Source organism: Anas platyrhynchos, chromosome 2, assembly GCF_047663525.1.
Source record: "Anas platyrhynchos isolate ZD024472 breed Pekin duck chromosome 2, IASCAAS_PekinDuck_T2T, whole genome shotgun sequence".
Lineage (NCBI taxonomy): Eukaryota > Metazoa > Chordata > Aves > Anseriformes > Anatidae > Anas > Anas platyrhynchos.
This window is the reverse complement of record NC_092588.1, coordinates 134122524-134148613: the sequence shown is the minus strand read 5'-3', so window position 1 is coordinate 134148613 and position 26090 is coordinate 134122524. Positions and strand designations below refer to the sequence as shown.

At 39.2% G+C, this 26090-nt stretch overlaps 1 protein-coding gene across 7 annotated transcripts in view; it reads right to left on the bottom strand.

Moving 5' to 3' along the window:
• The window catches only part of SGCE (sarcoglycan epsilon), a 28235-nt gene extending 2908 nt beyond the window's left edge, over nt 1-25327 (bottom strand). For 2 of the 7 annotated variants that reach the window (XM_038173795.2, XM_072033630.1), the window contains exons 1-10: nt 25156-25327; nt 19033-19137; nt 12286-12443; nt 9945-10017; nt 8500-8698; nt 6650-6812; nt 3746-3957; nt 2996-3022; nt 2074-2262; nt 197-240 (exon numbers count right to left, since the gene is read on the bottom strand). In XM_038173795.2, the coding sequence (XP_038029723.2) occupies nt 197-240; nt 2074-2262; nt 2996-3022; nt 3746-3957; nt 6650-6812; nt 8500-8698; nt 9945-10017; nt 12286-12443; nt 19033-19137; nt 25156-25312 (1327 nt within the window). In that variant the 5' untranslated portion in view covers nt 25313-25327. Of the gene's footprint in view, nt 1-196; nt 241-2073; nt 2263-2995; nt 3023-3745; nt 3958-6649; nt 6813-8499; nt 8699-9944; nt 10018-12285; nt 12444-14888; nt 15012-19032; nt 19138-25155 lie in introns of all 7 variants that reach the window. The other 5 variants (XM_038173798.2, XM_038173794.2, XM_038173796.2 and 2 more) reach the window with 5 other exon arrangements.
• Between the last annotated feature and the right edge of the window lie 763 nt (nt 25328-26090).

Here is a 26090-nt window from a genome sequence, read left to right as displayed (position 1 = left end):
GAGTCCTAATGCAGCATTCCTCCTACTTGTTCAACCAATCCTATAACAAAATTTCCAGTGATGCATCTAAAAACATCTGGAATGACAATCCTTTCATACTTCATTATTTTTGAAAATGTTTTCCACCATACATGGACCGTACGTGTTTTGGTTGCCCACCAGTCACGTAATAGTCACAGTATTTTTCAGTACTGACCTGCACTCTGCTGCTGTGGAATCTGAGTCTGATGTGGCAGGTTTCTACAAAAAAAAAAAAAAAAAAAAAAAAAAAAAAAAATTAATAACTTTAAACCTTCTATACAAATTCTGAAGTGTTAAAGTTTAATATGTCTAGCCAAAATTTGTGGGGTTTTGCTTATGAAGCAATAATATCAATTTTTGCTATGCAAATCTAGTTGTCAAAAGTCAGCTAAGTCAATAAAAAAGTTAGTTTTAAGGAGTAGTTCCTGTGATTTTACTTGTCAACTGGGCTCAAAGGCTCAAACTTGGTGAAAGACCAGAGGTAACAACAGGCTTCTGATGTTATGCAGAGCTCAGTTTTTGTAAGTGATGGATATAAAAAAGGTCTTTGCAAGTTAATTATTGACTGCAGAATGAATGAATGTTCTGTTGGTCTTACACATCTGACCAGTTCACTTATCAAGCCAAAGTCACGTTTTTATGCCCTGCTTAAGTGCCTATTTTAACAGGTACCAGATATTAAGGGTGCTTTTATGGAAAGGAATTAGGGGTTGGAATGAAGGTGAAGTGGCTAAGAACTGTATGTACAAGTTCAGAAAGCCTCTGGCGCAGGCTGCAGCACCCCCACTAAAAAAAAATAAATATTCACAAGGTTGGCTTTCTTTGGAATTAATCATCTGAATAAAGGCAAATACAAAGTTTTTACAGTGTTATGGTCCAGGTGTGTGAAGTAAAGAAGGAAAACACCATCTGGAAGTATCATTTTGATCCTGCATCACCTCTTAAACCTCCCTGTACATTTGGCATAAATTCATACTCGCTCACGGGTCCTCATTTATTTTACCGTAACTTTTGGCTTTATTCTAAAAACTGCTGTTGTGAATAAAAGAACAAACTGTAAAAATAACACAGCAGCTGTACAGGGGGTAATTTATACAGCTATACTTCCTGGAGACATTTTTTGTAGAACTTAGTTTAAGGACAGGGAGAAGAAAATACTTAGCACATTATCTACATTATGAAGGGAACATGGGGCAACCATGTGCAAATTTGGGCCAGTTTAGTGCTGGCACTGGACCAGTATCATCATGGTTGTGCCATTCCCTCTCTCACACAGGCCCATCAGCTGAGGAGCTACCAACTTGAGCTAGTGCCTTGTCACTGAGTAATGCCAGTCACCTCTAAGGCCATTTTCTCAGATCTGCTCAACTACTGACAACTCAGCCAAACCCTTCCAGAAATGTCTTTTTTTTTTTTTTTCCTGCAGCATTGCCTACCTGTTTGGCTTGGAAAATATGCACAGCATTAGATGACTTTGTCTTGATAGTTTCATAAAGTTTTCAATAAATGCACTTTAAGAAATAAAAATGACTATTTTTCTGGTTTCTGTCTTGGCAACAGTGGAGATGGCTGAGGTTACTTTTTCATTGGTAATCCTGTATTTACTATCAGCATAATGGAAAACACTCTTCTGTGCAATGTTAACATTTCAGACACAAACCATCCCTGACAGGTACATGGCTAAATACTAAAAAAGTTAGGATTGTATGGGGTTGGTGTTTTTGTTTTTATAACAGAACTCCAAAGACACATACTAAGAAATAGGGTTTCCAAAAAGGAACAGTTCTGATTCCTCTGTCAAAAGTAGTTTTTCTCCAAAATATGCAGAAATGTAATTGTTCCATACAAAGCTTCTTGCCAAGTTTGCAGCCTGGAATCCAGTCATCTATTTTTATCACAGTGGGCCTTTATTTCTGCTTGAAATGCAAGCGTCAGAGCAATCCTGAACTACAGAGTCATTACTGGTACCCCCACAACAAACACATTCCAGAGTTAAATTGTGTAACATAAAAAGTATTAAAAAATAAATAAATAAATAATCAAAATACTTACTGTTGTGTTTGCATCAGCGGCATACTAGTATTGTCGTAGCTGTCTGTGTGAAGGGGTGGCACAATCTCGCCAGTAACTGGGTGAAACACGGGCAGTGTGGAAAGGGGCCAGGCTATCTCCCTGTTCTTAGACATGTCACGCAGCTCTTTAGTCGATTTCTGTATAGCGCTGTGGTGGACCAACTGGATGCTAGGTCAAAAAGGAAATAAAATAGTAAATACGTATTTTAAGTGCTCTGTCTAAACTGAAAGACTTTTACAATTATTATTTTTTAAAAATATACAAGGACTAATGCATGCTACAGACTCCATAGTGCAGCAATTACAGCAAACCCTTCCATAGTTAATTTAATAAATAATGGATTTATTTCATTTTGAAGGCAGTAATTATTCTACTAGACTCTGCTGTCTGGAGAAGTATTTTGCATAGGATCCAATACTGTGCAATTTACTGCTATTTTTCCATTTATTTGCTGCAGTTCAAATAAAACTTTTGGTAACTCCTGATTCATGTGGTACATCCAAAAAACTTCAAAGAAAATTAATTTTAAAACACTCTATGCTGTAGCCACTGGACACCTTCCAGGATATTCCTTCTCCTGTCCACTACTTTGAAGATACAGACTGGGAGGTCCAAGGATCAGGAGAATAAACTATATTTTAAGATATTTATTCTTAACAGAACTAATTTATTACAGACTAATTTATTTACAGAACTGACAGTTGCTAATTTCAAACCCTTTTTATTCTGATCTTCTAGCCTCGCCAAGACTCTGATTTAAAAGCAGCTTTCACATTTATGAATTAAACCATGGATTAGAGAGAATGAAAGAAGATTATGACACACATGTATGAAGCATGACAAGCTACTGAAAATGGAAATTAAATGATAAAAGAAAAATAACAGGAAAGAAGACACTTACTCTGGTGTTTGCATGTTTCTCTTTTCCCTAAAAACAAAACAAAATTTATGAATTAAATAATAGCATTGATAGTTGGAACATTAAGTCTATCTGATGATGAAAATAGTACGTGATATAGAAATGCTGACAATGTTACTGCTAAATGCAACTTGGCAGCATTTGCAACTGGGTTTATGGCAAGGCCTTGATGAACGCACGTACAGAGATGGGGTACTGATGACAGACACACAGACACACACACGTAGAAATGAAAATGCAAGTTAAAGAACAAGCTTCTGGCTAAAATAAATTCTGTGACAAAATGAAATTGTAGTTTGTGTAAGAAATGGCAGAAATTGCGTTACTTGCTGCTTTCTGTTTACGGTTACCTCTTTTATTATATGTCTAAATTCAGTTCACATCCTCAAGCAGATTTATTTTATGAAAGTTAGCATTTTAGAAATTACTTAATAGTACTGAACCAGTGATCCTTTATTAGTATTTTATTTGTTTGGGGGCAAGAAATTTCAGGTTTATGTGGAGATTTTTAACCCTTTCAACTAGAATAATTAAAGTCCCTGTATGCATTCTCTTGGAAATTACTGTACATGATTAGATGACAAATTGCTCGATATTTCAAAACAGATGTCTTTTGGCATGTTTTATTTATTCTTTTAATGAAGTGAATGGAATTCTTCTAACAAATAGTCTTCTATGCATTATAATCTTAGAAAAGTGTACAATTACTAATTAGTGTGTTAAAGTACTCACACTCCTTCCCGTCGGCAGCACATGATATAGGCAAGTATTAGAAAAAGCACCAGTGCTATTGCCGAGGGCACTGCCAGTGTAATTAGGAAATCCGAGTAATAGTCTCTGCTTTTCAGTGTATCAGAAGGTGGCTTGTATTCTCCACCATCAGGTAATATCCCCTCTCCGCGAATCACTTCCTGAAAGGTGGAAACTTGTTTGGTATTGTCAACCTGACAGCCAGGAGAAAAAAAAATAAGAAAGAAAAAAAAGAAAATTACATAACAAAGTAAGAGAATGTAAAACCAAGAAGTACTTAATCAATGAGAACACAGAAAACAACCTGTATTACACAATAACATTTGACAAATTCTATACATTTTTGTCCAGTCACTTTTTTTAAACAATAAAATCTTACAGTTTGTCAAAACTTTCTAGATATTATCTATATTCTAGTTTCTAATATTACATTATCATATTGTTACTAACAAGGTAACATAGGTTACTTTTGTGCCTACCAGAGATACTGTTGGGTTTTTCTTGTTGTTTTTTGTTTGGTTGGTTGGTTTGGTTTTACAGATTAATTTTTGGATTATTACAAACAAATGCTATTTGAGTAAAAATTCAGTTTTTGTTTAGGTTTTTTTTTTTGAACAGCAAAACTGATTTGTGATGAATAAATCGACTTCTTTCTAGTCTTCCGAAATAACAATACTGCCCTCTCTTGTATGAAGGTGGTAGAGATGAGGAGTGTAACTTTCCTCCTGGTCGTGTCCCACTGAGTTTTAATATCAAGTGTTACAAACAGCAAGAGGCAACACCTCAGCTGCTGAGGGCTGAGCAGCTCTAGGCCATCCCCTTCCACCCAATGCAGGAAGCGTGCCATCATCAGATGATTATTTAGTTGATCATACCCAGAGTTCAAAGGTTTTTCTACCTCCTAATTCAACTAAATTTCAGAAGACTGCATTCCTTGCCACAAATACATATTTTTAATGCCTGTATCTAAAGTTCCTGGAAATACAAACTTTGTAGTTGCTGAATTTCATATTGCACTTAAGTGACTGCCTGTTCCATCACCTCTTCATTTTCTGGTTCTTTTCTTGTTATCTTCAGTTAGATATTTGAAAATACACTGAATTTGCCTACACACTTGACTTTTGGTCATGTCTTTACAATTTGCAATTTAATTCATGAACAAGTGCATTAAAACTTGTGCAATGGATGAAAAGGTTTTCATGGAATGCTAGAAAGAACGCTCGCTTGGGTTTCAAGTGTATCCATTTGTATTTTCTAACTGCAAGACTGTTAGACAAAAAACAATTTACGTATTCTCTACTTATTAAATGCTGTAATATGTTTTACATGAGGTATTCCAGGTCCACCTGGTTGCTTAGTGGAACCTCAAGCCCTAAGCTGATGCACAAAAAAGATCTGTGTACCTACTGACGGGGGCAGGAGCCCACCCAGGGAACAAGAACAAGCTGTCAGACAGCAGTGTTAAGAGGAGGAATGTACTAAGTTGCCCGTCTTTTCAGAATTTGGGACCCACAAACTGAAATCCACTCTTTGATGCGTGTGTTACCTGCCGATGTCACTTGATAACGTGAGAGGAATAGAGGAAGCTATGATGGCTGTATTTTCAGTCACTGGTTTAGGTTGCAGTTATGGCAAATGGAGCTGAACTCTCTCCCAGTACACAGATCTCAGGGGACTTCCTACCCCTTGTTTTGCCTTGTGAAAAGCTGACTATGATTAGATAGAGGGAAGCTTGGCTCCATTTTCTCTTTGATGCAGCATCCAGGAACAGTGCTGTTGGCAGCAGCAAACACCCCTAAGCCTGTTTAAATTCAGTTACGGTGGCACGCTGCCAAAACAAGTGCCAAGTGCCAAGTTCAGGAAGGTTGTGAAATTGACTGCTGTAGAAAATTATGCTTCTCTTAGGGAGTCTGTTCCTTTTACACATCCCAGGGTGACCTCTGCCTGTCTCAAAACAGCACGACAATGCTGCTTCATGATTAGTTTATGAGCCACTGCTACTGGCAGACCTTTTTTCTGGAGCAGTCCTAAGCAGTTGCTATTTGTTCTGCATCTGTACAGTTGGTTATTCTTGCATTACTGCACTATTCCTCTGCTTCTCCTTTTGAAATTCATCCTGTTTGCTCAGGCTATTTCTCCAGTTTCTCAAGATCTCTCTGAATTGTGTCCTGTCCATCTATGCACATGCAGTTCCTTTCAGCTTTACGGGGCCTGCAAACCTAATTTAATAAGCACATTCCATCATCCGTATTAATGAAAAATGGCAGGGAATTATTGTACTCCTGATATTACTGTGGCTATCCAGCCAGTTTTCCACTAGGCCCATGAAGAATTTAATCTAGGTCACATTTCCTGAGCATACTTATTTTGGTTTCATTAGCCACCACTATTTTGTTTCCTTTTTGACATGAAATATGTTTTATACAAATAGTATTTCTATGCTGTTAAAAAGTATTTCCAAAAATAAACTACTCAGTGCTGTAGACTCGATATTTGAGAAAACAAATCTATATACGCATTTTAGGAAAGCAAGTGTAACTAGCAGTATTAGAGCATTCAATTAACAAACTACATCTACCTAAACAGTTATCTTTACTTTTAGCTCTGTAAGCCCTATAGGTCTTTTGCCATTTATATTAATCACAGTTAGCAAAAATTAATATCATGGTTTCACTGTTGCTGTATTCTGAGTTCAGTCCACAGAGCAAAATCCTTTCACAATCTTAAGAGTGGCTGCTAAATGGAAACAACGTCAACTGGTCACAATGAAGTGGAATTCGGCACAGTTGTCTGGCCAGGCTGGCAAAACTCTTACCTAAATAATGACTAGAATGAAATATTGAAGTTCAACAAACATCATTTTTATGCAACAATAACATAACTCACCAGAGAGATTTTACACCAATCAATATGGAATTGAGTACGGAACTTTTTATCACATGTTATTAAGGGCTCCATTTCTTGACTGCATCTCAGCTGATTTTGTGGGTTTTCCACTTCCCGTAAGCATGAGGAGAAGGGAACATCTGCACCAACCATAACGTACACGCTGCAGAAAGAGATGAGTGATAGGCTGTCAGGATACCTCTCACAAATACCCAAAGGACAATGACGTGCTCTTCCAAAGACTATTCTTGTTCACAGTAACAGTCAGATGTTTTAAAGACTAAAATATTTTCTAATTTCTTCTTGATAGTATGCTTTACCTAAGCATAGGAATAGCAGACTGAAACCAAACAGATTTTTTAGCTACATATTACAACTTACTTTGTTTTGCAGTATAATGCAAATGCTTCCTTACCGTTAGAGTTGTCAAGTCCCAGACTTCTTATCTTGGAAGTCCTAGACTTCCGAGTGTAGGTTCCTCATGTAAATAAATCAGTACTACTTTTGAAAATTGTATTAAAAAGTTTAATTTTATCTTTTGGAAATCTTCAGTCCAGCTCAGCATAGTAGTTTTAAATAATTTCTTCCCATGTTTTCAAAGAAATTAATTAGGACTTATATTTATAAACTAATAGGAAAGTGACAAAGCCCCCAGTTTCTCCTGAAAGATTTGATACAACCAACACAATTTGGGGAATAACTAAAGCAGTGTGTAAACACAGTACTTCATTTAGCATTACAGTGCATAAAATAACAGCAGCTCCACTGACCATATTATTCATTTTCATATTTAAATATGTAGAATTCTGCTGGAAAATATGGTCTGCTGCACTAGATAATAATGTATCAGTGGATCCTGGCATAGAAATTACATACTGATTGCTGTTTTTCTTTAAGGCATTATCTAACTGAATGTTTGAAATGTAGCCACTTGCAGTAAGCGGCCCTCCTACTGCTCTAGCAAGTACAGAGTGTGTAAGCCACCCTCCTTCAGATGTGTTCAGAAACTCCAGATGCAAAACAAGGACTCTGTAACAACAATCTTGTTTGCACACAGCTTGGATTTAGACACCCTAGCCCTTCTTTAGACATTTATTTGACCCAAAATATCTTAAAGAGGTAAAAAATGAAATAAGATAAAATCACTAGACACCTTTAATTTTGCCAGGGAAAAGCACTACGACAGCCGGTATACTTGAAGAGACTGGATCCTTATCAGTTTAGAAATGGAACATCATATTGCAGAACAGAGCGTATGGTTATGAATCACATCTGGAAATAATGGATTTCTGCAGTTCACAGTCGGTAATCTAAACTCCCCAGACAGCTCAAGCTTAAAACTTTGATCTGTCCACAATGCTCTCGAAGCGCATAACCAGGGATTTCACTAAGACTACAGTTGCAAATGACACTGCTGAACATTAAATGCTCATAGAAATCTGAGTGTCTTTGCAACTTGCACTCTCCAACACCCTCTTTTAAATTTTTGAGTATTTAACAGTTCCTAATTTGCAAAACTCAAAAGTATACCAAACCACTTCTCAATATTACGACTAGAATGACAAAATACGTGTATTTACTACTAACTATTTTGTAACTAATGGAATTTATTAGTATTTGTTGGACTGTAAGATCAATGTATAGAAAACTGTCACTTGCATAAAACACAAAAAATCCATGCTAAAATGGATGTTTGGAATATCAGTAAACGTTTCATATCTAACACCAATTGGGATTTCCAAAATATAAAACAGTAATTGCAAAGTTTCTAGAGAGCCTGTAAAAATGTAAAGCCTTTCTGTAAGAAAAGAAGAGTAAAGTAGAAATAACAGACTGACACACGTGCTTACCCTTCCTTCATGTCATTAATAGGAAGTGGAACTCTCCCTCCCCTGTCCAGCGCAGAAGTAATGTTTATAGCATTCAAGCGTTCTGGCTGCCATACATTTTTCACTGCTCCAAGAAAGTCTCCCAGAACTTCACTTGCTAACATTTCTTCCACATTCATATTCCTTATGAAGAACTCCGCTTGATATGGTAAAGGAAAATCTAGTCGTAACGAAGAAGAGAGAGTTTTGCCTTAAACAATGACTTCAAAACAAATATTATAAAGCAATGATTAGTGCAATGCCACTTTAAGGTTGATAAATAGCTACAAAAATCTTGTATTTGAAATAGCCCACTTTGAGCCTAACATGATTATTGTTTAATTAAAGATTAGTACCATCAGTTATTACATAAGCTGAAAATCACTGGCAATTTATGAAGTTACTATGATATGGGGAAGAGGAATGAAGGAAAAGATTCTCAGCTCCTAAATCTTCATTAAAGACAAAAGTAGGTTCATGCTAACATTAGAGTCAAAGCTGCTACCTTGCTACCAGAAAATTAGAATATATTTATTTAACTGCATGATGTTTGTAGAAAGTCTCTAATGGCTGAAATAAATAAAATCCCTAGTAGCACTACACCTCTGCTACTCAAGCTTTACAGTACTATAAGAAATATGGTGTTTGAATAATTTGACAGAAACTGTTCTTAGATGTCAAAAGAAATAGACCTTACAAACGACTGATACAGAAGGCAAGCTGAGTCTTTGCTATCTTGAATTGTTTTAGGTTATGTAATTCATTTTTTCATAAACCACAAAATATTTTATCATTATCATTTATTTTTATCATTCAACTGTCATTAAAATGCATATTGGTGCTTTCTGATACCATTTTGGAATACTAGCTCTGCTACGGCTGAGGATGCAAAGCAGTGGCACTTATGCCACCAGGCAATTAGGCCCAGTGTTGAAATTTTAGCAATTTTTTCTACCCACTGCTTTAAAAAAAAATCAACTCTTATATTCATTAAACAGTAATGTGTTATTGCTGAATTCTTTGTCCTTCTACATTGATGCTGAGGGCCCTTTTAAAATATGTACCTAGCGTTGTTCTTTGCATAAAGAAAACTAAGCAAACGGAACAGCATACAGAAATACATGTACTGTGAAATCCTTTGTGCAAGCTCCACTTGAAAAGACATAAATTTCAAATTACTTCAAAAACATAGACTTTTTTTTTTATGAATAAGGGATCATAGTCTTACCTGACATAAATAATTCAGACAAAAATAACAAACTGAAACAAAAGAGGAAAAACTCCCTTACTTTCCCTTTATGCCCCTACATTTGGCTTGAAGACCTGACAACTATTTTACAGTACTTTTTATCATATAAGAATGGGATCTCGAAAGATTTATTTTGTTTATTCAGTTCACAACTTAACAAGCTGTGTTCTGCACATACCTTCTGCTGACATTATATTAATGATCAAGTTACGTCTTGCTGTCTCAAAGGTACGCCTGTTATATGCAGTGATCTGGAGTAAAAAAAGAAACAGCCATAAGCAAAAATGTGGGGGTGGCATTTCCCATCCTACCCCCAACCCTCTGGAAGCCCCACTCCCATTGAGACCTGTATTCATTGTTAGCTCCCCAGGGAACTCAACTAGCTAGAGACATTTAAATGAATTATCGGGAACCCAGCAATTGCAGTCTTTGGGACTGGGATTTAGTTTTAGTTCTAGCCCCAATGAAGTTTTACTTCATGAATGGATTCATAAGCATTGCTCTAACACAAGTAGTTTTTAAAAAATCCCGGAATCTGTAAGTGGAGGGGAACTGAAAACCAGTAGGTAGATGGCAACTTTCATGCCTCTTATTAAACTTATAAACCACTGATCAAATTTTGCAAGGATACCAATCTTATATGTTCGGGATGCCTGAAACGCTCACAAGTGTCAAATACAGTCCTTGGTAGTTGCTGCATGATGCTGCTCAGAAATGGAGCTGTGATTATGTGCTCACTCACAAGAATTACAGAATGAGGCTGGATATTGATATTATTTAAGTAACATTTTCTCTACTTTTTATTTCCTGGATGGTGATAAATCTTTCATGAAGCAAATAAAACAAGGCTTCCTCCCTGAGTTCACACTTCAGTTCATTTCAGGGAGAGAGGAGAGGCAGAGCATGACTGCAGCCGACAGGACTGTGCTGCTCCTCAGCAAGTAGAGCCACACAGCCTTTGTGAGATGGATTACCAAAGAAACAGAAGTACATCTACTGCAGGACTTAAGCAGTGGGAAAAGGTTGCCCCAAAAAATTAAATCTCATGTAATTTATCCATTTCATGATAAAAGTACAAGAAAATTCCTTAGATTTTTTCAGTTCCTCAGTTTTGTTAATTTTTCAGAGTTGTTTAAACAGTAGTTTGACCATTAATAGTTAGAAAACCTAACTCTGGTGGTACGAGATCTATGTAGGAACATGGAAGTACCCATTTTGAGCCTGTACTTCAGACTGTTGTTGGTCTGGACTGTACACCCGTGGCTAGTAAAAGCAACAATGGTAGAAATTGCCTCTGTACTGAGTATTCATTCAAATACAAGCTGCCTTGTATTTGCTGCAATGCTTGGGTTGTTAGGTCCTTCTAATCAGGAGGTCTCCTTGAACTAATTTATCTACCCACGGCATCGCCTCAGGTATCAGGATGTGGTGAAAGTGAAGATTCAGGCTAAGAACACACAACTGCTCCTCTCATATGGCACCAGAAGCGGAAAAAATGCAACCTGCCTTCACCTTGTCGTGTGGAATTAATGCAAAAGTCACACGCGAGCACAGGTCCACAACACAGTAACTCATACACTAGGCAAGATTTAGTTCAAACAGAGGCTTGAGTTCATGCTTACAATGTAATTCTTGATATAGACCCTAGGGAGTAAAAGCACACGCCCTATAGAAAAATATAATTTTAAGTAATGGTTAAAGTAGAGCAAATGGAGCTAAATGGAGTCTGCAAGTACTTCTGCACACAATTAGCTGTATCGATGTGATTAGTCGTGCTGAAATCAAAAATGAATCAAGCACGGGTGAAATTATCTACAGCATAACTTAACATTTAGAGTCGTCATCCTCAAGGAAGAACAACTGTATCAAATACAATTTTAAGAGAAACCTCATCAGGGGTTTAAGACAAATGCATCGCTGAAGAAGCACAGTGGCTGGAGCAAGTTAATTAGTGGATCTTCCTTAGCACTGTGAGCTATGCAGTGTCTTATTCATTCTGCTATGATATACCTGACAGCAAATAGTCCTTTCTCCCTTGTTTCAATTGCTGCTCAGTGAATAATTGATGTTTTTAAACATTTGGGTAGTTAGTTGTGAAAAATAAAGTAGTGGGTCTGTCATGGCTACAATTACAAGAATAGAATTAAATTGATGAAACTGCCAACTAAAATAACATTTGTCGATAAACATGGATAATGAACCAGATAATACTTGATGAAAAATAATGCAATTTAAAAGGAAAAAAAGTTAACCTGCTTATTGTTCGAATGCTGTATTTTACAGACAGGAAAAGTCTGGTCCCAAACTCAGGGTAAAACATTACAAAGCTCAGAACTGAAGCATTATGAAGATGTAGTAGGGAAAATGTTCATGTCACAAGTGACTTCCCTGCCTTACAATCCTCCTTCTCCATTGTAATTAACTTTTCAAAAAGAGGAGTGGGAGTCAGTGCCTGCTGACAATTCTGAACATATACTCCAAACCAGAATAATTTGGGGGGCATTTTTGCAAGCAAGTACCTCGATGACGGTTGGTTTGCCCACGTTCTCTACAGTTGGTGAACCGTACAGCACCCCATCGCTGTAGGGTGTCCTCTGTATGTAGCGCAGCCATCCAGGTCTGTCAGGGTAACCCATTAAGTTGGTATTAAATGTTATAGGATCATTGCTTATTTCACCTAGATGGGAAAAGTAGCATCAGAACATTCACAAGAACATGCAATATGCTTGGACTTTGATGTTTGCTTTAGAAAAAAATTATTCTGATTTCCAGTTATGTCTTCTAAACACTTCCATGGAGAAAAAAAAAAATAATAAATGCTTATCTTTAATATATTAGAAACGTGAATTCACTTGTAAGCATTAAGACATTCTTATCTGAAAAACATAACCACGATGCAGAGATGAATGCACTTGTACCCCTAGACTCATTTTCCAGTGGGTCTGATTTTTAGAACTCAGTTTCACCTAGGATTGAATCATCTAATCTCCCTACTGATGAAAGCACAAATTTTAATGCCCCCAAAGGTATCTTTTAGTTATTTTTTTTCCCTTTTTTTAAAAAAAATAATTATTCCAAAGACCCAATGTGCCTGGGAGGGCTTACTGTAAACAGTGGCTGTGTAACTACTGATGCTTGAAAGCTTCTATCAGTATCAAGACACACAGATCTTCAGCACAAACAGCCTGGCAGTAATTCATTTTTTTTCCAGAGAATAAATTAATTTGGAAAGAGGACCAAATATGCCTGCAAAATGGATCCATGGATGGCTATGTACAGTGGTCCAGATGCAATCTCTGAAAGCAAACAGCAGCAGTTCTTGTGGCTCCTACGGATGCTCTCTCACATGGCTGGTTCTGACTTCTGTTTATTTTAGCTTTTGCAGACACGCCTCAGCAGATCCCCACTGCTGAGGGGGGGGACACCTTACAACCGAGGCACAGAGCTCGAGCAGATCAGTTCTACACCCGTGCACACAGCTCTGCACAGTGCTCCTCAAACTCAGCTCTGAGATGGCACCAGCAGCAGCTGTAGGACAAGTGACAAATGGAGGTGTGACAGAGGGAAGAAACTGAGCTCAGTGAAGAAAGGAAGGCTGTCATCTCCTGAGAGGAACACCTGAAAAATGAGACTGAGAGCTGTTGCCAAATGCTAACTAGTCTTCAGGTGAGCATTTACACGCCTGGCTGTGGCTAAAGGGGCCAGAACTGAAGGAAGGGCCTCACTAACCCAGCACCGAGGCGTAACGTGACTTTCCTCACGGCTCCCCTGGGACATCGCGGTCATCTATTACTGCACTGGTAATAAAATGTCCAGCATCGCAAATGCTTTCTGAAAAGCACCTGTGATACGTTCTGGTTTGCCTTTCTTCAAGGTAGGTCATGCCAAGGCATGGTCGGCTTTGGTCTTCCAGTCAGTTTCGGGTAGGATCACATACGTCTACCAGTACAGAGATTTCAGCACTATCTGAAATCAGATTGATGCCGCACTGGAAACAGGCTGGGACCGTAGGCATGTGAAAGATAATCCCTAACTAACACAATGTCCAGGTCTGTGTGCCAAAGATGTGGAAAAACAGGGCCAGAGGCAAACTTCACTGTAGCCCTGGTAGTAGCTCTACCAGTCACTGTTACAGAAAACAGAGACCCAGGCACAAGGGTGAGTGAAAACACCCACTTCACGGGGAGGAAATAAATAAATACATAAATAAATAATCCGGTTGCATCCATGACAAAACTTAACAGGAACTTATTTTGTCTTTGAAGAGAGTTTTGGAAGCTGTACTCTCAAATTGATTCTGAAGCTTATTAATGAAACAGTAGGTTTTGATTATGTATGCACAATACGTGCACTACTTTTTTCATATTTTATAGGAAAAGAGCATACATTTATTTATATTACACATTAAAGGACAGATTTATGTATTTATTATTCCTTTTCAGTGTTGTGGGACGGGATGTTCCTTCTTTCTCCTCTCCCCCCCCATCTTGTTTATTCTCGCCTGCCAATGACAGATCCTTTGGCTTTAACTCAGGTGTACATCAAACCACCACGCCTAGGAAATAACAGCTCTGTCTCTAAAAACAAACAGCTTAATAACATCAAACTGTCACTAAATATAGAACTAAGGCTGAATCCAAAGGAGCTTTTTTTTTTTCCAGTGAAAGAAAATATCATTACATAGTCTGGTACTTATTTTAATCTTTTCTTTTGTCTCAAGTTTGCTGTATCCCTGCAAAATGCTCCTTCATCAAGCCTGACACCTACTATTTCTGTAAGACTGATCAAATAAATGCCCTTTTTCAACAAACATAATTATTGCACTTCCATCATTTCATATTTAAAGGAAAAGAAAAAAAGCATACTTCTTAAACTCAGATAAACAGTGTGCTATTGTGCCTTCTCAAATTAACTACATTTTTAGAGCACAGTTACACGCATCTTTTCACAAATGATGATCACAAAACAAAACATTTGAAGATATTTCAATATAAACTAAAAACTATCCTTTGTATGTTAGATGATTCAATGCAAGGTACGTTAAATATATATATATATATATATATTTTATTTTTTTTTTTCAGATTTTTTACATAACATGGAAGATCTTAGCATCCCATACCAGGCTTTGGGTAAGGAGGAAACTCCCCCTTAAAGTACTCTCTCTCCAAAACATGAACAAAAAGAACTCCAGCAGAAGGGTATACATTCCGATCAGAGTGCACCTTAGACAGAATCGTGTACACTGGAAAGCAGAAGGAAAGATAAAAGAGAGAAAAGCACAAGTGAGACATGCTCTAGGTAACACAGCATGCATTTCAACAGCAGTGTGCGCAACCGGGAAGAGAAAGCAACACATATTAGATACCTGTTAATAAGTTTTTAAAAGGTTGCATAGATTTAAGAACAGAATAAAGGGCAAACCCTCTCTTTCCCCCACAGGATCCCTTCCAATATTGCAATAAACAAAACGGGCTGTGTTAGAATTCAAGTAGTACAACCTATTTGCTTTTATTACAATAAAAAAATGAGGGAGTCTATTGCAATTTTTATAGTTGTTTTATTTGCAATATTACATACATAAAAATACATGAAATAAGCAATACAATTTTTTTTTTTTTTATATTTAACAATAAAATAAAGAACACGAGAAATACTGTGGGATCTTAGCAATAAAGAGTAGTGATTCTTCTCTAAACAAAATAGTAGATTTTTCAGTTCCAGGGCAGAAAAGGGCAAAGCAATTCACTTTAGCTAAGGATTTATGAGTTCTTAAAGATAGATTTTCTTAGACCAGTAGGGCCAGATAATCTAAATCTAAAAATGTGTTCACTGAAGATGTTGTGCATGTATCGAAACTGAAGGACGTGGGTAATTATAGGCCAGTCAGATGACAGTGACTCCAAACAAACAAACAAAAATCACATTTTACAGGACTGAAATTAAAAACCTAAAGGAAACTTACTCTAGAACAATATGCCATTTAAATACAGTTAGTTCATAAAAGTACCTCTTATTTAGGTATAACACCTTTGATACAGTATTATAAATGCATTCTAATGAATTCAAGTACAAAAATCATTATGACACGTGAAATGAATAAGAACCCACTTGACTGACAAGTTTCAAATTTTAAGCATAAATGGAAAACACTGATCTAATAGAGGTATGTTGCGGGGTCTTAACAGGACTGACTGTAGGTCATATCATTATTCCATGCTATTATTCAATTTTTTTCAAGTCACTGATGTTCAAGACTCAATCACTGATGATAAACTTTGTGCATTAAATTAGGATAACACAAGTGGTAAAGATAAGCCCTGGATAGTGATACACGGCTACCTGCCTTGCATGCTAACTGAAACAGACCTTACACAAAACCACGTCTACAAACAAAGACTCTAGGCCATACAGCATGGGGAAGTCCTATGGAAGAGTGGGCCTACAAGAGACTTTGGAGTCATTGTAATAAACTCATAGGAACAAAGGCATAGCTCCTGGTAGATGAAGGGGCTAATTTCAACATTTAGATCAATAAACAAGAAATATCTGCAATGTGTATCAAACTAAATTTTCTACTAAAATGTTTCTTCAGATTTGTCATTACACCAACCTTTGTATTTGAGAGTTCCTTAAAAGAAGCCCTGCTAATTAGGCATTAATCACCGACATGGCACCCCTCGTACCACGTACTCCGTGTGGAATCCATCTCACCTAATTTTAGATGCCTACAGAAACAACATCCACCACGGAGTCAGCCGGGCTCCTTTTATAGTCAGTGGAGAGAAACAGACGCTTCTAGGGGTTGATTAATTTGATTTCGCCTGTAAAATGAGATGAATCACGTCCTACATTCCTGCCTCCTCTCACTGGATCTCCGCTGACTACAGCCGAGAGGAGATGCAGACATCTGTAACGCAGACCTTCCAGTCTCCGAGCCGGATCCAAATTGAACAGCCCCAACCTCTTAATACAATATTGATCAAATTCCACAGCAGGAACATTTCCACTGAACAGCACTGACCGCCTCAGTGAGAGGTCATAAATAAGTAATACTTTTCGAAGGATCGATGACAGGATCTTTTTACCAATCGAGAAAGCGTTCGGTGCCTCGCTTGAGGTACGAACCATTTTCCTGTGAATTTACATGAATCTTGCTGGAAAAGTGTCAGCCGTAATCATGGTCCCTTGGTTATCTGTGTAATGATCTGCTTATTGGAGTCAGTATTTTTTTTTCAGTTTTAGAAGTTCCTTTTGACACAGTAGGGAGCAATGTCTCCACAACAACTTTATCTTAAAGAGAAAATTAAAATGGGCCGTGGAATTTTAATATAGTTTATTTTTTAATAATGTATTACAATTGTTGTGATTAATAAACCAATTATTGTAATGTTTGTACAGTAACACAGCTATTTGATTTGCAAAATTAAAATTAATATTTCAGTGACCCCAAAAAACTTGTTCACTCCCTTCTGTGAATAAGTTGTAAACAGATCAAGAAAACTTTAATTTCCTGTAAAATAATTTCAAGAAAAGCTGAAAAAGTATTTGTAACATTAATAGGTCTCTTCACAGAGCAGAAAAGCTGAGAAAAATATGGTGACTGGATGAAAACGTCAAATATACCCCAAAAATCTATTTTTCCATTTCTGATTCTTTGACTCTGCAATAAAGGTCAAACAGGAAGAACAGTGAAAAAGTAATATATAGTTTCTCCTCAAATAATAGTTTTAGAAAGTAAGAAAGATAGTAAGATCAACTGTTACTACAGAAAACCCCATGTAACCCGTGTATTTCTTTTGTCTGTTAGAGGAAATCTATTGCTACCACTAATTACCTGCACCTAGATACTTAGTAATGAGACACTCTCTCTTGCTAAGGTAAACATATGCGTAAGGATTTCACCAAGATTGATGTCCTACATTTGCATAAAATCTAAAAATGCCTCTCAGAAGGAAGAAAAATAAAAGGAAAACATCCTTGTTTTATCTTATAATGACATTGTAATGACACGAGTCCATAGGGTAAGAACTGGAAAGTCTTTACCCCCCATATTAGATAAGCTCTCTTCTTTTTTCCCAACAAAGTTCCTTCAAAATCAAAAGGAAAATGTTGAGTCTTCAGTCCTCTGCAGTATTCAGTGCTTTTCAGTAATGAAACAAGTGAAACGCTATTTTCTTCAGAAACTTTTACAACTCACAATTATTTTCATAAGATTTCCAGACTGGAGATGAACGTGTAATCATCTTAGGTGATCTAAGGCTGAAGCTGAATACACCAACTTCTAAAGACTAATCTAATTCTACAAACTGTTACGTATGCACTGGGTGGGCAAGTTCCCCATGGCAGATAAAATTCCAAGGACTCTGAAAGGCTTCTGTAAATCTACCCATGAGAAATTAAAATTTTTCACTACATGGGATAACAACAGTTCCCCAAAAAACAAAAAAACAAACAAAAAAAAAAACAATAGCAGCTACCTCAACAGCATTGCTGTTTATCTTTCTTGTTTCCAGGTCCCTTGGAGGGCTTTCCAAGATCCCAAGATCTATCTGCACAGAAAGGATAGAAATTCTAGAGATTGGGGGAAAAAAAGAAATAGTAGATACATTGGGAACTGAATGTTGGAAAACATGCATCATTCTTTGAGCCATGTAAAGAAATTACCCTAGTTGTCCTTTTTGTGCATGGGCATAGCCAGGAATTAAGCTCAGATTGTATCAGCCTCCAGCCCAGAGGTTCTTTCTCCACTGATTTTTAGCAGAGGAGACAATCCCAGAAATGATTTGGTTTGGGGGCCAATGCAGATGGCCTACCTGGGTGGGCAGTCAATGCAAAACCAACAGGCTTTTCTCAGCTCGTGAAGAATAGCTACAATATTCTAGGTGCACTCTAAAATATTTTTTTAAATATTTTTTAATCTAGGGATTTTGTTTAATTGTTTCAGATAAGTTATTGTATTAAGCAAACTGCAGAGGTGTTTCCAAGCAACCAGCAGCAGTAAGAAAATATGCAATATTAGGTACAAACACAGCCATTATTTCAAGCAAAGCTGGAACTGCAACAGGAAAAGTTGGGGAGAACTAGCAAAGACACACATGTCTGCGAATGTTTAAAAGGTTGAAGAAATGCAAGATTTTCCAAATTACTTACCTTAAAATAGCACCTTATGCCTAAAACAAGGACATGACTGAAAAAGCAGGAGTAATATTAAAAGCAGATTTGACTGAACCAACATGGGGTTTAAATTGATGACCTAAACTCACCATTCTTCTCAACAGCCTTTATTCTGCTGATAACATAGCTGTTGGCTTGCTTAGTCTTCCAGTTAACTGTTCCATTATTGCCATCAGCAGAGCTTAACAAAAAAGCTTTTCAGAATAAAACAAATGCAAAATAAATTAGTCAGATCAACAGACTCCCACAAATCAACTATCAGATGGAATCAGATACCTTCTAAGCCAGTTTTTTTACTTAGTCAGAGCTCAGGAATCTCAGGTTAAGAAAACAATGCTGTTTGATATGAATACATAAGTATATATTACTCTTCCTGATAGTAACCTTTTTGACATTCATTGCCCAAATAAGCCAAGTTTGCACTAAATGCTTAAGCACCTGCAGCTGCTGTTGCTGACATCATGACATTGGTAAGAAATATATGATGAAGCACATTCTCTGATAAATATATTTGCACCAGTGAAGCCTCATATGCAGGCAAAGACAAACCTAAGGTTACTTTCACTGATGTAATATGTAGTGGTCAAAGTAGGGGAAGTAATATAACCCAGAGCATGGCTTTGCTTACAGGAAGATGCTGGCAACTGGTGCCAAACACCTTGCCTTGCAGCAGAACCAATAACCAGTACTGAGAAAAGAATTGGTTCAAATTAGTTATCTTCACCCCACTCAGCCAGAGACGGTTCCATCAGCACAGCTGGAGGCACAAGAAGGTTTAAACATGGTGAGGAGCAAAGCACACAGGAGACTCTGAAAGCAGCTGTAGAGCTGCCCAACAGCCTCCGTTTCAGCAGTGGCAGGACTGCCTGAGAAAGCTCCCTCTTCACCTCCAGCTTTTTGTTTTTTTGTTCCTTTCCTCTGCGATGCAGGATATACCAGCTGTTTGCAGGTTATATGCCAACTGAAAGCTCAGACAGGATGAACTGCAGTAAGATGCTAGGAAGGGAGAGTGGACATAATAAATAGGTGTTCCTTTGAAATAGTTTGGGAGTACAAACTCATGTCAAACTCCAGCTAGAAGATGTTATCAGGCTAACATCTTAACTTGCTTAGAAAAATAGCAATGTCAGAATCAAACAAGTAGTGGTAGTTTCCCTTGGATACATCTCTGTTGACAAACATGCATTAAAAATATGCACTGAACCTTTATACTAGAAACGTAAATATTTGTGGAAATTTCTGCTGGCATGGCTGCACTGGTCAGTTGTCGCCCTACTGATATATACCACGTTCTCCACGCAGAATTTGGGAGGCCCAACAGATCAGGCTTAAGAAGGAAAGATGCACAAACACGGATCTGTGCATGTGGCTGAAACACTTATTAGTGACAATTTACCCAAAACAACTAAAATTTATTTTAGGATAAAGCATAAGAGCACAACAAGCAAAAAAAAAACCAACTGTGTACTGGAATTACCCTACCAGCACAATGACATTTCTCAATTATACATTTGTTAGCTTTCTTTAGATTTTCCATATACAGCAAAGATCTGGTTTAGCAACAAGCTGTTATTGCCATCCAGTGTTCTCCATTTGTCTCGCATGAAGGACAGCTTCCTCCCTGCTGAAATGATCTGCCTACCCTGAAAATCTTAATACAATAGTGTCTATTTATAGGTTACCCCATGCAGTGCTGTTCATGACCTTTAGTGTACATTTTTGGTAACACTAGGAATGCTCAAAAAAATCCAAAAAGGTAAAATAAAGTTGTTGTGGTATTTCAGATGCATGATCCAGGCAATTAGGACCTTTTCAGATAGAAACCAATCCCAGGCAAAGCAATTTGATTAGATTAATGAAGGATTAAATGTTGAAGAGTATTATACTTATCACGATCGACAAGGGTTTAATGCATCCTTTCAAACTGATGCTTTTTGATGAGTTTGCCTGATAAAAACAGCCTACTGATGACATTACCCGCAGACATACAGCGTATCCCCTAGCACTTTGAGAAACCAGATGCAAAATGAATCTCGCCTATTTAAATGGAATATATATAGAAAAGTTCAAAGATGCATTTTCAAAATACATTTTTTATATTGAAAAATAAATGATCGGTGTCTTTGCTCTGGGCCCACAAGTGGGAATTAACGAGGTTACCTGTCCACCCCTCTACCTTTGTTGCAGTCCATAGGGGAGCTGGAAAAGCATCCAATGCATCTGTTATTCAGATGCCATGCTTTACAGTGTAGTGTTTTAATATAAGTATATACGTCACCATCTATTTGATTTTAAATGAAAGGTGTGAAATGGAACAATGGAGGAACACACTGCCCATTCAGCAGCTCTCATCACAGGAACAGCAGTCTCATACAATAGATCAAGGCTCCTGGATGGATAGTTAATTGGTTACATCAGAGTTCTAGTATGTCTCACAAAGCATTGGCCTTATGCTACTGGAATATTTTAATATATATAAAATGACCAGGATATATACCATATATCGATAAAATCTGCAGGTTAAACCAAAGGCTGGGAGATTAATAAATAATGTAAGCGACAAGCCGCTAACACAGCACAGTGAGTTGTTTGGTTAGCTTAAGGTGATCACTGATGTGTACTTCAGTAGAATAAAATGTAAATACATGCCCAGGAACAAAGGACACATGGTGTACTTACGTTACAGAGCATGCAGTTCAGGGATCCAGAACTTTGATAAAAGACACTACGGAGATGTGGCAGATAACAACGGGTTGAACAGAGGCTTTCAGCAGAACGCTGGTTGGAACAGCTACTACGTAAACAAGTACATCAAGGAGTAGCAGGGAGATTTTATTTTTGTGTGTGAGACAGATATGATCACCGTTCAAATGCTGTGTCTGGTACGTACAAAGAGCCTTCACGAAGCGTAGTGACAACATGAAGAAAGCTCAGGGAGTATCTGTGAATATGATTAGAGGATGACAAAAGAGGCCCTATACTGAAGAGCGCAGGAGTTCAGACTACTCATTTTTACTGAAGATAAATTTTAGAGAGAATGTGATCACCTTCGTACTCACAATGAAAAAAAAATGTTAATGGTGTCAGGCTCTTCAGTTTGTTACGCATTGCCAGGGGGTGCAGGAGGACCAGCTCCCAGCTCTGTGCCTGGGACCTGGACATGCTCAGGACAGAACATCCACCTACAGGGCCCTTTTTTGTTAATTTTACTTGCATAGATCTTATGTAAAGGTTTCAATTATTAATACTTAACAGCAGAATATTAAATGCAGCACACAGCTCCACCTCTCAAAACCCTGCATTGCCCTTCTCTCCCATACCTCTACCCCTACAAACCCAGAAATGTTTCCAAGCTCTACAATTATTCATCTGTGCTCAGTGCCTATCTGCCTGTTTCTGTTCCATCCATTTCGGACTGTAACATCCGAGCGTTTCTCTGAGATCAACAATGACAAGCAACCAGATGAGGCATTTTGTCAGTCTCACTGTGAAACTTCAGCAGTTGCATTCTTGGGAATGCTGCAAATGACACACTGGAAGAACAAAACCCTCGTGCTTTATTAATAGCAACATTTAGCCACCACCATTCTCCCTCCTACCACAGACCTGACAAAGAAACCAAATCCCTGTAGTTTTTCCACAAAGGCAAGGAAAACAACATTGCCACAATTCCTACAGTTCAGCCCTGAGCCCATGGTGTAGCCAGGGAAGGAACATTGCCTGGATTCCTCTTACATTTCCATCTGCTCTTGATACAAATTACTAGAGTATCTCTACTTAGGTCTGATTTCTCAGGCTGCAATTGATTCAAAAGATTAAAGAAATTCAGAAAAGCCACAGGTTTCAAGATGCTGAGGTTGCCACCTGACCAGTACTTAGTTCTTTCTAACTTCCCATCTCAGTGGCTTAGGCTACCACTAAAAATAATCTACATTAAAAAGACATTTTGGCTGGTTGTGCTGCAATTGTAACAACATTTAGCCAGTCTCCACTACTTAGTTGGGAGGGAAATGTCAAATCTCACTACAATCATGAACTGATGGACGTGGAAAATTGCCTGGTTTTAGCCAGTCGTGATTTAAATTTTTCATACTTATTCAGATAACAAAGCTATTATCATTAGGTTTTACCATTAAACAGTTACCAGCCTTGAGTTACATCTTCACTAACACAGCAATGTCATACAGCATTGTTTTTTCAGTGGTGAAACCATGTCCATCTAATGACAGTTATTCGTGTACTTTAGCTTCACAGCAACAGAATTGACCATCTCATTTGTATTTGAAAAGCTGAACCTTAAATATCATTGCAACAACAGTGGCAAGTCCCATTTTTTCTAGCACTGAAGGAGATGATCATCAGCTACTGTTTGAGAGCCAGGTCCTCCACTCTTGAGTACAATACCAGCTCCCTGGGATCAAATGCAGGACTTCTGAAATCACTCTTACACTCTTTAACCTCTTGAGTCTCTTAAAATCTCTGAATTTTGAGTTAACATTTTGCCGGTGGGAAAAAGAGCAAACAGTCTGGACTTCTGGCAGCAAACAGCCTCCTTCAAAAAAACCTCTGTGTATATATCTCATAGGTCTTTAACACATACAAAAAGCATAAGGTAAGTTTATTCTGTAGTTAAGTGTTACAACAGAAACAGGAAAAACTAATCTCTATTAGTAGAAGAGAATTCAAATCTATTCATTGATCTTGCAGTTCTTCCCATATTGTTTTCTCTATAAGCTGCTCATTTGGTTTTGCCTGGCTAAATAATGCTTCAGTACTATACAGTCTCCTTAAGGACAGAATTTAAAATAAACTATTTTTAAAATAAACTACAGCCTATGGGAGGCTGTAGCTTTGCTTAGGACCAGTGATCCAGGTTGGAAGTTCTCCCACATGGTCATAGCTGAGATGCCAGGCACTGGGAAAGCTGGAAGATGGACAGGTTCAGCCCAAGAGTTGCATTCAAGAGCTATAATGAATATAATTTTGTTTGTTTGTTTGTTGGCTTAAAGGGGGAAAAAAAGCTCAAGCGAGCCCTGGGGCAGTTTATATCATTCAAATTACATGAGCTGTCCTGTGTCATACCTGAATTCAGACCAGGGACATAGTACAAAATTCCACCCTGACGAAGAATAGATGTTATGCAGATAGCACTCACAAGAACTTAATACTGTTCGTGTTTCCTTCCTTGTATTGGTCTCAAGCCATTTATTGTGCTGTTGGAACTAATGAAATCCAACTTGAGACAAGCTTAAAAAGGTCTGAAGAGGAAAAGTTAACAAAAAAAAAATTAAAACTTCTTCCTTTACTGTGGAGCTTGGGAGGGACTTGTGGATTAAGCTCCCAACTCAGCCTCCAGAAACGCATTTTAGTTGACATTTTTTAGATTTAATATCTCCGTAGATACTGAAAGCTTATCCTAGGACTGTCCTAGTTTTCCCTTGGCTGCCATGCCAGTCTTGGGAGAGGGAGGCAGGAAGGATTTCCACATTAGGAGAAAGCGGTATCTTGCAGTATCCCGTAGTACCGTGCATCTGACAAATTCAGTTTAATCCTTACATTGAACAACTTAATGTTTGGGCGCTAACTGCACCTTTAATAAACCCAACACCTCATGTAACTTCTGCTGTCGGTGCCCAGTGACAAGTACTGTCACACACCTCCGGTACTGGAGGTATATTTACCCATTACTCAGGATGATATTGAACAGATCGTTAGTTTCCAGATGGCATACCCTTGAGCCCTCACACCACAAAATAATTTAGAGAAACATCGCTGTTAACCTGTCTTTGGGGTGCCAACAGCCTCACCGCAGCACTTGTGGCTGGGCTGCTGGCGAAGCACCTCAGGGTTGAAGAACCCTGGCGGAGTGAGACCCGAGCATGACCCGATTGCTACGGTTTATACCCATCAGGGAGCTGAATTAAGGCTTTCTTTGCAGCCTAAACCCCGGCACGGCAGGATTAAGCTGGCAACTCCTGTAGCCGGGGCGGCACACGAAGGACGGGCTGGCACAGCGCCCAGCGCCCGGCCGGGGAGGCGGCGGCCCCTGCCTTACCCGGGGAGCCCCGAAGCGGCCGCGCCGCCCTCCCCGCACCCCAGTGCCGCACCGGGAGGCGGCTGCGGCCCCGCTCCGACCCTCGGCCGCCTCCCGAGGGAGAAAGAAGGGGCCAAGGCGGGGCAGGCTCCCGGCGGCTCCCGGCGCCGCGACCGACCTGTGAGCAGCAGTGCGGGCCATGGCCCCGCCGCGCAGCACCGCATGGCTCCCCGCTCCGCCGCCACCGCCGCCGCCTGCTGCCGCCACCTCCGCCGCATCCTCCGCCCGCCGGCCCGCCGCCGCCGCCTCGCCTCGCCCCGCGGCAGCCGCAGCATCCTCCCCTTCCCTCCCCGCCCCTGCCCGCCTCTCCCCGCCCCGCTCCGCTCCGTGCCGGCCCCGAGCAGCGCGGCGGAGAAGCGGCGGCACCGCCGGGAGGAGCCGCTCGCTGCCTACCCCCCCACCCCCCCCCCCGCCTCAGGCTGCCGCCGCCATGTTAGGGGGAGGCGGGCGGTGGGCACGGGCTGGCTGTGGTAGAGCCCGGCTCGTCTTGCGCTGCGAATGCATCGACAGCGAAAGCCTCCACTTTTCAAAAATTGTCTTTTTTTTTACGTGTAAATGCGATGTGTTTTTTTTTTCTTAAAGCAGCGCTGCGCCGTCATCCCGGAGGGGACGGTCAGGGATCCAAGCCCTGGGTTGCAGCGTGCATTGGGGCTCGCTGCCCTTCTCCCATCGCTGTCCCGCAGCGCCGTGACCCCGTTAAAGGCTGTTCTCCGTCTCCTGTTAAAGGCTGTTCTCCATCTCCTGTTAAAGGCTCTACTCCATCTTCCAGCCCAGGCCCGGCTGTGCTGTGCTGCCTCGTTGGACACAGGCTGCTGATTGCTGCCTGCCATTTGGTGTCTGAGCTGCAGCCCCAAAGCGATGACAGGAAAGCTGTCGCAAAGGGAGCAAATGCTCCATTCCAGGAAAGAAAAATACCGTCAAATACACTTCTCTGCATTAGTGGTGCTGTATTTTGTGGGTAGATGGATGCAGATGTGATACATAACCCCTAGAAGAGACATCACCATGCAAATAGGGCAGTTACTTCTGCAGAGCTACACTCTAGAGTTTCCA